Source organism: Populus alba, chromosome 7, assembly GCF_005239225.2.
Source record: "Populus alba chromosome 7, ASM523922v2, whole genome shotgun sequence".
Classification (NCBI taxonomy): domain Eukaryota; kingdom Viridiplantae; phylum Streptophyta; class Magnoliopsida; order Malpighiales; family Salicaceae; genus Populus; species Populus alba.
In genome coordinates, this window is record NC_133290.1 from 9221541 (window position 1) to 9236011 (window position 14471).

Sequence of the window (14471 nt, forward strand, 5' to 3'; positions counted from 1 at the left end):
ACACACACACACGCACACCAACATTCTGGTTAAGTCTGCTGGGCCATGACCCATAATCAAGACTGAACGAGATAGGACATCTACTGTCTGGCCAGGTGTATTGGGCCACAGCCCATAATCAAGACTGGACAGCTGCTGTTAGGTCAAGTCTTTTAGGCCACAAACCAGACAACATGGTCTTTAAACCACTTCGAATATCCATATTGATCTAAACAAATTTTATTGGCGAGTAGAGCCACTGCTCTCTATGATTCCTACTCCGAGTAAAGTCCACAGTAGGCTTTTAACCCTTCATCTTCTTCTTCTTCTTTGCAGGTAAATCCATGTGATCCCAAGTGATGACTCGATGGTGCATAATTACCCAGTAATTACCGAGTGTGATGAATAATAAAACCAGATCCATACGCATATAGAAAATTTAAGAGAGAACATTCTGCTTTATAATTTCTCGTTATTCTCCTTGCATAGAATGCTCTCTACCGTAAGCATCGAAGAATTAGGTAAAGGGAGAGGATAATTAGGCGAAGCTATTCAAGAGTACTACCTGATAATCTCTCAAAAACAATAATTTGGATCATTACACTTACCACCTGTCCGATCTTGATATTGGAAGGAGCGGTTATTCACCTGTAATCTGGGTGTATGTCAAGTTTTCTTTTCTTTTTGTATAATTTGTTTATTACTTTAAGATACTAAAATCCCAATACACACGTAAAAAAAAGTAACGAAATATTACTGTTGTGCTATAAATCACGAGGATAAAAATATGGTAGCAGCGATGAAGATGGATAGTGGTGATGATCATGGCGACCACAAGTCAATAACAAGAGAGGTAGCATGCCGGGTGATGGTGGGAGTGGGAAGGCACTGGTACATGTTTTGGAGTTGCTGGGTGCTCACTGCTCATTAGTCATGTCATTTACAGGGATGACGAGAAGAGCAACAGCGCATCGGACAAAATCGGCGATTAGCATGTAAAATAAAAAGAAAAGGTGAAACAAAAAGTTTTAGTAAAATAATATATATATATATGTCGTAGTTTTAAAATGCTATATGAATTAAAATTTTATTGTGGTTGATATTTAATTAAATATTATATTTTTAAATTGTGATAAAAATTTAATCAAGTGCCTTGTTTAATTTACTATTATAAACCGATACTGGTTCATAATAGTCAGTTAAATCAACTACCTGGTTGACACTAAAAAACAAAAAAAAGCTATTGTGTACTTGTTCATAATAGTTATCGACCGCCTAGTTAACATTGAAAAATAAAGGCAAGCTATTGTTCGAACAATAAATTTTTGAGATTTTAATTGGAGTTTTTTTTGTAGTTTATAAATTGAGTAAAGATATATATTTTGGTTCATAAAATATTTTTGGAAGAAAAAGTTCATAAAATCATATTTTTTGTGTGAAACGATCAACTAGTTCATATAACTAAATCAACCGACTGACTGCTTGAGCCGGATGATTGGTAGTGAGGCTACTACCCCTCCCAAAATTCTCTAACATCTAAATCTAACAAAAAAAATATTTTCTTATGAGATCTATTACTTACTTTGTTAATCTTACATTTAATCTAATTAATGATTTTAGAGAGTTCGAAATTTTATAGTTTTAATAAAATTTAGGCGAAGTTTCTTCTATATAGGAATTATATCTGAAATTTTGTCTTACTTATAAAAACCTGCAAAGAACCACGATAACCAAATTATACTATCATCAAAATTTTTTTTGTGTGTCCAATCAACAATTGTTCCAGGATTGATTATTTTATTACAAACATGTTACATCCCCTTATCCAGGATAAAAACACTAATCACATATCAAATGGAAAACAAAGTAAATTTTTTTTAATACATTTTTCATACAAAAATCTATCAGAATTTCGAAAGAATCTCCCCTATATTGGGAGGTCCCAAGTTATCGACATATAACTTATTTACACTTTTAATATCCCACATCTCATAACTCAATCATGATCCATTCGTCTCGGGTTTTAATCCCACAAACATCATCATCATCATCACAACCATAATCTTTATAACACATATTGAACAACAAATATCATTATAGAGGAATAAATAAGATAAACAAGCATACATGAAACATGATTTTATGAATTACAGAGTTAAGCTAATTTATTCAAGTTTAAATATTAATTATATAAATTAAGTTATATAAATGTTTTAATATTACAAAATACAATGATATACTTCCTAGAACTAAATAATAAAAAATGAACTAAAGTTAGGATTTATTCCTGTCGTAAATGTAATGGTTCTGAAACTAAATACATATTATTGAAACATAAATATCATAATAAGTATAGCAACATAAAAATACAACAATTTAAAAAAGCAAACATGTTTTTATATTCTATTCACTTCTCTCTTTTTGTTTCCATTAGAACTCTTTCTCATTCAACTTCCATTCAAAATTTCATAAAATCAACCACAATTATTTTCGCCGAACACATTACCGATACCAATTTCACCAATATCATCATCACCCTGTAGGCGTCGATGCATGGCGATCCTATTACTCGAGATCCTGACATACACTAAATGTATGCGCGTCAATGCATGATGATCCCTTTACCCAGGATCTTGACATACATTAAATATATTTACGTCGATGCATGACGTTCCCTACACTAAATATATTTGCGTCGATGCATGACGTTCCCTTTACCTAGGATCCTAGCATATACTAAATGTATGCTAGCTGATGCATGGTAATTCCCTTACTCGGAATCATAACATACACTAAATGTATGCGCGTCAATGCATGATAATCCCTTTACCCAGGATCTTGACATACATTAAATATATTTACGTCGATGCATTGCGTCGATGCACTAAATATATTCGCGTCGATGCATGACGTTCCCTTTACCTAGGATCCTAGCATATGCTAAATGTATGCTAGCTGATGCATGGTAATTCCCTTACCCGAAATCCTGATATACACTAAATATATGCTAGTCTATGTCACATATCACACTTCTCATATTTTCTATGTTAGCGGTACTTCCATCACTTGGAAATTCACACGAAAGACCATTCACATTGAGCACATATACATTCAAAATACTATCCAAAATAACAATATCATTACGCAAACTTTTATTCTTTCATATAATGTTCAACATTTGCTAATTGATGCAACCATATATTCAATAATTTTATCTATGTTTACCTAGTATTTTGCCTATGTTTTATATATAAAATGCCTTCATATTCTTTATTTTATATTTTGAAGGAACTTTTGGATGTAAGATTCAAAAGGAAGTAAATTGGAGGTAATTGACAGATTTGACCTTTAATTGATGTTTTGTGTATAACTTAAGCTTTAGGTGTCGAAAAGAAGTGATTCTAGTGGAATTATAAAGCTAACATTCATACCTTTCTATAAATATATGGTAAGAAAAATAAAAAGAGAAAGAGCATGGAAATCGCAGCCTTCAAAGACAAATCTCGTATTCTGCCAATGTTGACCTTCAGCCATTCGCATTTGAATATCTTGAGCTAGAGAAGTTTATTTGATGCAAAATAAATTTTATTGGATTCCTGACTCAAAGACCTATCATCCTACCAAATATTAGTAGAAAAAGAGCTTATATGAGAGAGATATGATTTTTCTAAAATAACATATGAATTATGCTAGCAGATAAGTTTTGTGAAGAAACAAGTCCAATTTACTTCCCAAAGCATCTAAACTGACATCTAAGTCTTTATTTCAGCAATTCAACTCCTCTAAGTCCAAATTCAAAGCTTGAAGATTTTATACAAGACTATTTCTCTTTTTTTAGAAAAATAGTTATCGCACTACTTAAATGTAAATTATTTACTTAGAAAAGGACTATTTTACAAGAAAGAGGGATTAGGGTTTCCTATCAAATAAAAAGACAGAGAGAAAGGAAGAAGGGGCGGCCAAAAAGAGAAGAAAAACTCATCTTTTCCTCTTATACACGAAATCATGTATTCATCTTTTCTTTTAATTAGTCTCTCAATATAAATGCAAGGCTAAGTTCTTTTTCTTGATTGTAAGGAGATATGAACCTTCAGGTTTCAAAAACCGTGAGATTTATTTTACATTTTCTTTTTAGTTTATATGATAAGTATGTTTGTTTTTCTATGCTTATTTCCTATGATTGTTTAGTTTGATTGCTAGAGCAGATTCTAAGTTATTATTCTAACCAATTTATTGCTAAGTTTATTATTAAAACTAGAGTTGTGGTATATAAATTTGTGAAACAACTGAGTTTAATAATTATGACATATCTATATTATTAATCTTAGGGAAAACATTCAATCAAATCAAACATGAATTGCAGACAATTATGTTGTCTAGATTAATCAACTCATCTAGTTCTTAAGGTTGCCATTAAATTAAATTATTAGTGCGGACACTGTGGTTGTTTGATGGTTAGAGTTAGTTACACGTTAGATCGGTTAACTAACTAATGTTAAGAAAAGATGAATATTTATAATATAAATCTATGTATCATTTCAATTATTGGCTCTGATTTTCGTAGGTGGACGTCTACTTGAAACTAATGTTTTTTCTCTTAATCATTTTTTGATTTATTTAATTTAGCTTGATTGTTTTGTTTTGCTATAGTCTAGATAATCTTAAAAATCCTTCCAATTGCATATTATCTAGCATAAAAATTTAAACTAAACCTTACTCGTGGGATCGACCCACAACACTAATTCACATTTCATATCAATAACATATTAAATCATGGAATTTAACTAGAAAGCATAGGTGCGGATCACCTAACTATAGTAGAAGCTTTACTGGTCCTCTATTGCTGTTGCACAACGCCTGTAGTCTCTCTTGAAATCACATGCATATCTCATAAATTATCCTCATTCAAGGATAAATTTCATAATAACCATATCAACCAATATTGGTCTTTCTTTCAATTATTCCTTTTCTTATATTTTATGTTTTTCCCATTTTACCCATTAATATCATCATTCTTTGTCCGATCATAGTTATCATTACAAATTTTCATTTCAAACATAGCTCATTTCTTTTGGAAGCTAAGATGTAATATCATATGTTGCCCAAAAGAAAAGGACCCAATTTTCACCCTTAACGCATTTAGATAGTCACTTTACCGCTTTCTGAATATGTTAGCAAAGGTCACATTCCAACCTCTCCTCAGATTTTTAACTACATTTGAAGTTGTAGGACTCCTTTTCAAGAGAGGTTAGTCTTGTTGGAAAGCTAAGATACAGGGTTACAAGCCCCATAATAGGAGGAGAACTAGTTCTCCCCCTAAGACACTCGAAATTACTCATTAATGAATCCGACCTCCTACCCCATAACTGGAGTTTTATAGCTCCAAATTGAGCAAGACCAATTTCATTAGTTATTCAACATCCAAAACTACAATTCCAATGAAGGAACTCGATCCTAATTCCCTCATCCTCCTACTTGAATTCTCTCCAAAAATCAAGAGACGAATATGTCCAGATTTGTCAACCTTTCTATTTACACATCACATCCATAATTCAACTGTTCCTCTTTTATCTCAACCCCTAGCCATATTACATACCATATAAGAGTGTCAAAAATATATTTTAACAGCCAATTCATTCTATTTATTTTAATGTTCCCTCTTACATCAAAATATAATATTTTTATCAATTTTACTAATTTTTCAAACAATATTCTTCTAAACACAATCCTTGCTATTTCTACATGTATTTTTCCTCATTTCAACACAATTAAACATATGTCATAAAGTTAACTATGTCAAATTAAACATCCTCCCCCTTTGATGTATAATTGGCCGAAAGTATGGCCTTAAGGAACTAAGAGTTCTCTCATTCCTTTCATGCTAATTTCATTCAATTCACACACTCGTTCATATCAAAACCAACCTATTATAATAAATTCAATAAGGAAAACCACAATTTCTCCCTTTGCTTCTTTGCTCTTAATATGACTCTAACTCAATTATCCATACATTTTCTTTGATGAATCATTATGATTTCATGCCCCCAATCACATACAACATATGAATTAGTTTAATTTTAATAATTAATTAATTTCTCCCAATTCAAGTCTAAGAATCATAATTAATATTCAACACTAAGGCATCAATTTGTAATCGAATTCGAAACGATTTACAGAGCCATGTTTAAAACTCCTTACCTGGTAAGAATTAAGGTCTCAATCCTCAACCAATCAAAAATTTTCTACTCCCCCTTTTCTAATGATAGTCGACCCTTCATTTTCTCTCTACCTTTAAAATTTCTTATTAATCCCTTGATCATAAGTGTTTATTCTACTTATAAACCGTTATTTTTTGATGGATTCTTGAGATTTTTGGTGTTCCTCTTTTAATTTGACAAGAACAAAATAAAAAACCCCCTCCCTCTTTCTTAATAGTTGTTGCCGGTTTTGATGAGTAAGGGAGATGGGTATTTATACCCCATAATTTCTCTTATTTGCACTTAGACCTAATTTCTTTTAAGTGTATTATTTTTACCTCAACATCTGTTCTTTTTATAATTAAGTTATACCTCTTTTCATTTCTTATAGCTCCACCCTTTAACTTTTTAGTTTAGTTCATTTTTTTTAATTTAATCCAACCCTCAATATTTCCGAGTTAAATTTATAATATCTCAAAATATTTAATCTGAAAATTTCTGAATTCCTGTTTTATTTAAATTTGTACATGAATTTCTTCACTTTTATTTTCCATTTATTTAGTTTGCAATTTACACAAATATTTATTTCCAGGGGTTTACTAAACAACAACATAGACAATTTTTCAAAAGACTCCTCATGTGAACTAAAAAGATGTCAAGCCCTAAATTATTCATAACTAATTCATCATTAATTCAACAAACCGTAAATTCACCATAAACTCTAAATTCAACCTAAATAATTATTTTATTTCAACTAAACTAAATACAAATTTATAGCGATATAGTATGTTCACCTTGTTGAATTAGAAAAAAAGGGTTGGGGCGACAACAGTAACATAGACAACAATGAATTTTAAAAACAAAAATATCCAAGAATACTTAAAGAGTAGGATAGGCTCGATCTTTTGTTGTCTTAAGAAGGAAAAAAAAATATTTGGTGGGTATTTTTTAGAGAGATAAGGGCTGAGGGTGTCGGTCGGTTTGGGGAGAGAGAGAGAGGAGTTGTTGTGTCTTTGTGTTCTTTAATCTAGAGAGACTTAAATTTTAATTGATATCGTATTTTTGAAATATGTCATGTTAAGTTTTCACGCTTAGTAATAGTGACATTTTGTAAATGTCATGTTTTAAAAATACAATAAGATAAAAGTGTGTTTTTCACCAATTTAATTTAAATGGTATTATTCTATTAAGATTTTAAATTTAATATGCTAATTAAGAAAGAAAACTGCTTGATGGTAAACACTAAAAAGAATGAATTTTCATAGGAGGTAACAACAACAAATTTTACGTATATAAATTTTCTTTGACACATGTGTAACATGACTTTCAATGTTTGAGTTGTAATTCAAAAATTGTTTTTATAACTAAATTATGAAAAAAAAAAAAGAATCAAGATGACTTTGAATTAAAAACATATTTAGAACCTTGGAAAACGCTTTTGCAAAAAATATATATTTTAATAATTTAAATTTTTTTTGATGTGTTAATATCAAAAATAAATTTAAAAAAATAAAAAAAAAATATTATTTCAATGTATTTCTAAACAAAAAACACTTTGAAAAATAATCACTACTATAATACAAAACAAGCTTTTAGTAAGAAATAACTCAAAAGCTATAATTTATAAGTTAAAATATACAAATTTGAACTTTTAATTAATCTAAAATTTTAAATAAAATTTGTAACAAACTTTAAATCAAAAGTTATTTCTAACTTAATATATTTCTAACTTTTCTTTGATTTATAAGTAAAAAAAAAACCCTTAATTTTAAATATATATATATATATATATATATATATATATATATATATATATAAAATTCCAACCAAACATAAGCTTGCATCATTGATGAATAATTTGAACAAATTAGAATCTAAATAATTTTAGTTAAACTCATTCAACCTAAAATCCTATTAGTTTTTGTATTTTAAAAGTGTTTTGAAAAAAATATTATTTTTTAATTTTTTTAATTTTAAATTAATTTTTTTTATGTTTTCAAATGTTTTCATATTCTAATATCAGAAATAATTTTTTTTAAATATTTTTTTAAAATATTTTTAAATAAAAATACATTTTAAAAATCAACTACTATACTTACAAACATCCATGCTAATGCCCTTGACAATAAAATATTCTCCACCCAAATTAATTCAAGTAAACAAGTCAATGCTCAAATGGGACTCAATTCACTTACATCCTAAAATAGCAACTCAGATGGTTAATGATTATATGATCCTTCAAATGACAATTAATTTTTTTTTCAAGTGTCAGGGATCTCAGATCAACATGCACATCCGGAAAACAAAACCTAAGCATTGATACACAAGGATGCAGGTGACCAAAGTATGGGATACCGGGGGTAACATCCTTATGTAATAGTGCGTTGCTTTGAGATAATCCTCCATGAAAACAAGAAAAAGATTAGGACGATCTGCACAAGCTCATGCTCAACTACAGAATCCCATCCTGCCACATAAATCTTTCACCAGAAAAGGAGAGAAGACTACAACACAGACAAAATATGCCAAACCCTCTAAACTATCAAACTTTGCTGCCAGGTCTAAGAAAAGGTCTAATAGGTTTGCCTGTTTGTTTTACTATATGCTACTTATCCTTCTTAAGGAGATTAGAGGTGCGGAACTCTGCATCATCCCTGATGAAACTCCACCAAATGTAGGTAAGAGGGATTGTGGTGGCATGCCAAAGCGCATGGGCATCCACATATCCTTCATACGGAGGGAAATCATAGATTTCTAAGAGCATTGCCAGGCCACCTCCAATTACCACTACCCACAACTTCCAGCGAGAAGGATGGCCGGTGACACCAGCCCAAATCGCCCACAGGAGAAGCTGAGCAACTGCCATCACAACACAAACTTGCATGTTCCACCCTGTAAGATGTCAGGAATCTTGTCAGTTTCTTACTACATACTATGAGAAAACTTTGTGTTACGTGGAAGAAAACCTAAGTTCCTCAAGTAATTGTAGCCATTTAAGAATGATTAGAAACATTTTATGCACTAAACCTTGGTCTAGAAAGAAGACAAAAAGAGAAAGGATGCAATACCGTAGTCTAGTTTATAGAAGTTGATGAACAGTATATGAGTAGTCAGAAAAGCAAGTAGTGGAGCGGCAACCATGACCCTTGCAGCTTCATCCCTCACATTGAAACTTCTTAATATAGACATAATTAGTGAGTACCCTAAAAATGCCACTGCAGAAGAATAGTCTAACTTTTCTGTCAAGTCCACATCTCTGCATTTCAAACAGACAATGCAAGATAAGAAACATAAAATTAAACATGGTAAAATAAAAAAAAGTCATGCATGCATGGATAACAAAAATGAAAATAATAATAATAATAATAATAATAAAAACAACAACAACAACAACAACAACGATAAAGGTCCTCACAAATGAAAGTCTGATTAAAAAGAAGAACCTCACCGGCTATGGAAAACAGCACTCCAGAACCAAGAGTTCAATGATAAGAACCCATAGATATGCCACAAAGAGGCATACTCATAGTAGGCCTTTTTATCTTGTTTCAGAGGCAACTTGTAGTAGAGAAGAATGAAAAAGGATAGCCAACCATGGAAATGCATTGCAAGGTTAAGGGCAGAGAAAGCAACAGAAACAGGCTCCTGAGCACATAAACAATAGGTCATTAAGTTTTCTTGAGATTAATAGGATTGATCTTGAGCATCTATGAAAAGAAAAAGGCTAATGAGAATAGAACTACTGGAAAAGCAAACCTGAATTCCATATACACGCTTGAAGGGCCATTTACCATGGTACTTGACGGGACCATGACCAAGTGCTTCTCTTTCTTTCTCTCTATCCAGCATACAATAATAACGACAATCACTTTGGCAATCCCATTGTTTCCATTGCAAGTAAAGAGGTTCTTGCTTGTACCACGGACCATCAATGGAGACACCATCAGAAGAAAAATTGCAGTGTGAAAAGCATCTATGCCCCACACATCCAGATTTTTCACATTGTCCAACACAAGTCCTAGTTTTCAGAACAAAAAAGATATTTCAGCATGCACAAAATGGAATTATAGGAGATTATAAGAATTATACATAAGAGCAAATTACTTGATTCCACAACAGATAATGAGAAGAAAATACAACAGAATGTAAAAAGGGCACATAATCAGGTTGTTTTGAATAACAAAAACATTACTGAAGGGCGTTGAGGGACCTAATGTCATAGAAAACTGTAATCAGGTATTCTGAACAGGCACAAAATGATAGAAAAGATACCAACATAAAACAAACTTGAAGGTGTGCTGTAATGGTTCAGGAATATATCCTATGGGAAAATATTTGTTAATGAGAATGTACACCAAATAAATGGTGGAACAGACCAAAATTGCTGAACCTAACACTAAAGATATGAGAAATAGCTCAGCAGTGACTGCTTTAAAGAGTAGCTAGTACTGCAGGACTGCTGAAACAAGCAGGCAAATATAAGAAATACCGAATTCTTGAATGTTCAGCACATCCGTATCTGCCCACGAAATTAATTCACGCCTCTTGTGCACATTGGTTGACCCAATGTGAGAGAAACAGCCACACACTTGAGGGTGTAGAAATCACATTTACAGGCTCAAAACTTCCTTTGTCGATATATCAAATTGTGCAATTAGCATTATAAAAAAACTAGATTTGTTCCTTTTGTTACATTGGTGTGTGGACGATTAATAACATTACAGAAGAACAAAAAAAACATGGAACCAGATGCACATGAAGTAAAACAGTAATTAAGGGAAGGGTCAAAATTTACCTGTAAATGGGATCAGAATCCCCAGCACTAGCATCTAAGGTTCCAGCAAGACATGAAAACACCAGAAAGAAACCAACCCAATATCGATCTACCATCTAATAACAATCATCAAGAATTAGAAAGCTTGAATCTTGCTAAAAACAAACATGGGCAAAAACAAGCAAGAGACTAGAAACTCAATCTTTTTATTAACAATAAATACAAAAGAAGAAGAAGAAGAAACAAACTTTCTTTGACAATTGGATCATGCAGTTTGAGAAACAAGCAAATGGGTTCACATTAAACATAAAAACAAAAAACTACAAACTTTACAGTAATTGATTCAACATAGTTTTTTTTTTTAAAATACGGATCAAAATGTGAGCTTGAAGAGACAGCCAGCATAATAGATCAACAAAACGGGTGCTTTACCTTATGTTTCTTGAAGAACACAGATGGAAAGTGAATTCTCTTTCACTTTGGAGTGATTTACAATCACTCAGAGTCAGAGAGAGATTCTCAAGACTTTTGGGTCAGAGCGAGAGACTAGAAGGGGATACTAAATGGTTTCTCGGCTTGATGGGCCAGAAGATAGTGGCCTGATTGCTACTCTTTCCTCTTTTTTCGGGCAGCTTAAATTATTTTGTTATTTAATAGTAAGAGATACTAAATGGTTTCTCGGCTTCATGGGCCAGAAGATACTGGCCTGATTGCTACTCTCTCTCTCTCTTATTGTTTTTATGGTCGGGCAACTTAAATTATTTTGTTATTTAATAGTAAGAGATACTTTTAAATTAATTTATACGTTAATTAAAATTAAATTTAATCTTTAAACAATTTAACAAAACACCTCACCTGATTGCAATAAAGTTTCAGTTTAACTTATTCACTGTCCAAGCCATGCACTTAAAAAGTATACAGCGTGATGATTTTCTAAAAGATTTAGATAATTTGGAATAAGATTTATAAGTTAGATAATTAGTTAATTTTTTAATTTTGATAATCTAATTTATTTTTTTTAGCTAAAGTGGTTGGTTAGTTGTTGATACTTGTAAATTTTTTTTTTTTTTTTTTGTATATTTAAAGGCTCTCATATATTTAAGTATTTTTTTAGAGAGAAAAAAAATATAATGATATTTTAGAGAGATAGATTTAGAAAAAATATATAATAAAAAAATTGAGAATAAACAAAATTATAAACCCTCTTACTTGGATTGTTTAGAGGGTACTTATATCCCTTTAATCTTATCGTTATGCTAGAATAAGGAGCTGAAGAGTCATTTCACCCTTATAAATTAATTTTGTATTATGAGTTGTGTTTTGCTCATTTTATCCAACTAAGAGATAGAGATATGGTAAGCTATGAGAGACTTTAATATATATAATGGTGTTGGTGGGGTATAGATTTGTTTAATTAAGTTTATTTGCTGAGAAATAATCCCTTTAAGATTTATGTAAAAATCTGTAAAGGTGTGGCGTTAGATTCATGCATTATGTTTGAATCCATGGATGTAGTAGGTTCGACCACATGTTAGGTCTAGGCAAACAAAGAGTGCCTGCCCACACTTGGGATACGATGGTGAAAAAATCCTCGAGCTCGACACCCTTGGGAGACGCACGCTAAGCCCAGACACTGATGGATTTAGTAGGCGCTAGACCTAGTTGTGCCTAGTCATGGTGCACTATCATGCTCTGAAGCACATGGGTCTGGCAAGCGAGGGACCCAACATTGCCTAGACTTGACAAGTGCTATCAGTCTAGTGCGCCTGTGTTGGGGTGTGTTGGGGGCTAGTGCGTGCCAACCCACCGCACCCAAGAGTTCAGTAAGATTATATTAATATGTTTCCCTCGATTTGATATTTTTTTTTGGAAACAATATATACAAAAAATATTTATTGATAAAATATTGGTTCATCAGTAGGTCTTTGCAATATAATAAAACATGAAGACTTTAATTAATTACCTAGTTTGAGCAGGGTGGTGAGTTTTGCTTGTATAAGAGAGGGGTGTATAAACCAGGGTGCATAACAAAAAAATACACAGAAAGACATGCATCATTATTAAAATAAATTTAACTCAGACAAAAATACCAAAAATCCATACTAAGAAACAAATTCTAAGAGTCTAAAGGTACCACGCCCATTACTTAGAAAAATTTCTAATAGGTGGAGAAATCCATGGAAAAGGAGATTGTACTTAGAAATATGAAATATTTCTAAGTGGAAAGGATGAACCCAATGAGAAAGTGAGCTAACACTTGAAAAAAATCTTTGAGTGGATGTGGAACCCAAAGAGAGGATGAAACTCATACTTCAAAAATTTCTAAATGGCTATAATGAACTTAATGAGAGGGTAAGCCTATACTTATAAAATTTCTAAGTGGCTAGATGGAACCAAAAAATGGTGAAACTCGTACTTATAAAGTTTCTTAGTGGCTAAGATGAACCCAATAAAAGAGTGAGCCTATACTTAAAAAATTTTTAAATGGCTAGGTGGAACCTAAGAAGGGTGAAACTTGTATTTAGAAAATTTCTAAGTGGTGGTGAGCTTATACTTAGAAAATTCCTAAGTGGTTAGGTGGAACCTAATAAGGATGAAGCCTATATTTAGAAAATTTCTAAGTGACTACGATGAACTCAATGAGACGGTGAGTCTATACTTAGAAATTTTCTAAGTGGCTAGGTGGAATCCATGGAGGGTGAAGCTCGTACTTATAAAATTCTAAGTGGATGTGAGTTCTTTAGAGAGTGGTGTGATTGCTTTAAGGATTCCAAGTCCATTAATTAGAGAGCGGTGTAATTGCACTGAAGAGCTATTGTGTCAATCCCATTCTTGAAGAGTTGTGCAATCGCACTAGTTGGCCAGCCTAGTGCGTTTGTGTTAGGGTGCATTAAGGGCTGGTGCGCAACTCAATGCGCTTGAGAGTTTAGAAAAATTATATTCATGTGTTTCCCTTGATATGACATTTTTTTGGAAACAATATATACTAAATATTTATTGATAAAATCTTGGTTAATCATAATGCTACAATACAATTTAATGTCTTATAGCTCATATTATTGCCTTGATAGAAAAAGGTCCACAAAATAATTTTGATAAGCAGAAAAAGGGTTAAATGATTAAGTTGTCATAGTGGGATTTTTGAAGGTGAAGTGTCATTACATAAATCAAGTCTATATTACTCAAATAATTTGATTAACTACTGTATGGGGAAAAGCTTATTAATATAAGTTATTAGTGTAGCAGGTTTACTTAACGTTTTCCTTTTCCTTCTAAAAAACAAACTATGAGGTTTAGACAGTGAATAATGAAAATTGATCTTTACAAATTATATTATTTCATTTTATTTTTTATTTTTTCTATATAAAAAAAACCTAGTCAAAAGACATTCAAACCAATTTGAAAATTAATTAACCACAACTAATTGTGCTTGGAAAAACATTATTCATATACTCTTTGATATTATTAACTAGAACAATGTAATAGTGATTTTGCCCTTATCACCAAGTAAAGTGAGGACA

At 31.7% G+C, this 14471-nt stretch overlaps 1 protein-coding gene across 1 annotated transcript; it reads right to left on the minus strand.

Annotated features, from left to right (window-relative positions):
* Nucleotides 1-8474: 8474 nt before the first annotated feature.
* LOC118045580 (uncharacterized) lies at nt 8475-11541 on the minus strand. The gene is made up of 6 exons (XM_035054247.2): nt 11383-11541; nt 10972-11066; nt 9933-10194; nt 9625-9821; nt 9245-9432; nt 8475-9068 (listed from the first exon to the last, which is right to left on the minus strand). The coding sequence occupies exons 2-6, from the start codon at nt 11064-11066 to the stop codon at nt 8782-8784; spliced, it is 1029 nt and encodes a 342-aa protein (XP_034910138.1). The 5' UTR covers nt 11383-11541; the 3' UTR covers nt 8475-8781.
* Nucleotides 11542-14471: the final 2930 nt, after the last annotated feature.

Coding starts and splice junctions, on each gene's coding strand:
- LOC118045580 (XM_035054247.2), bottom strand. CDS start 11,066: ATGGTAGATCGATATTGGGTTGGTTTCTTTCTGGTGTTTTCATGTCTT. Junction 10,195..10,971: donor GATTCTGATCCCATTTACAG/GTAAATTTTGAC, acceptor TCTGAAAACTAG/GACTTGTGTTGGACAATGTG. Junction 9,433..9,624: donor AGTGCTGTTTTCCATAGCCG/GTGAGGTTCTTC, acceptor TTTGAAATGCAG/AGATGTGGACTTGACAGAAA.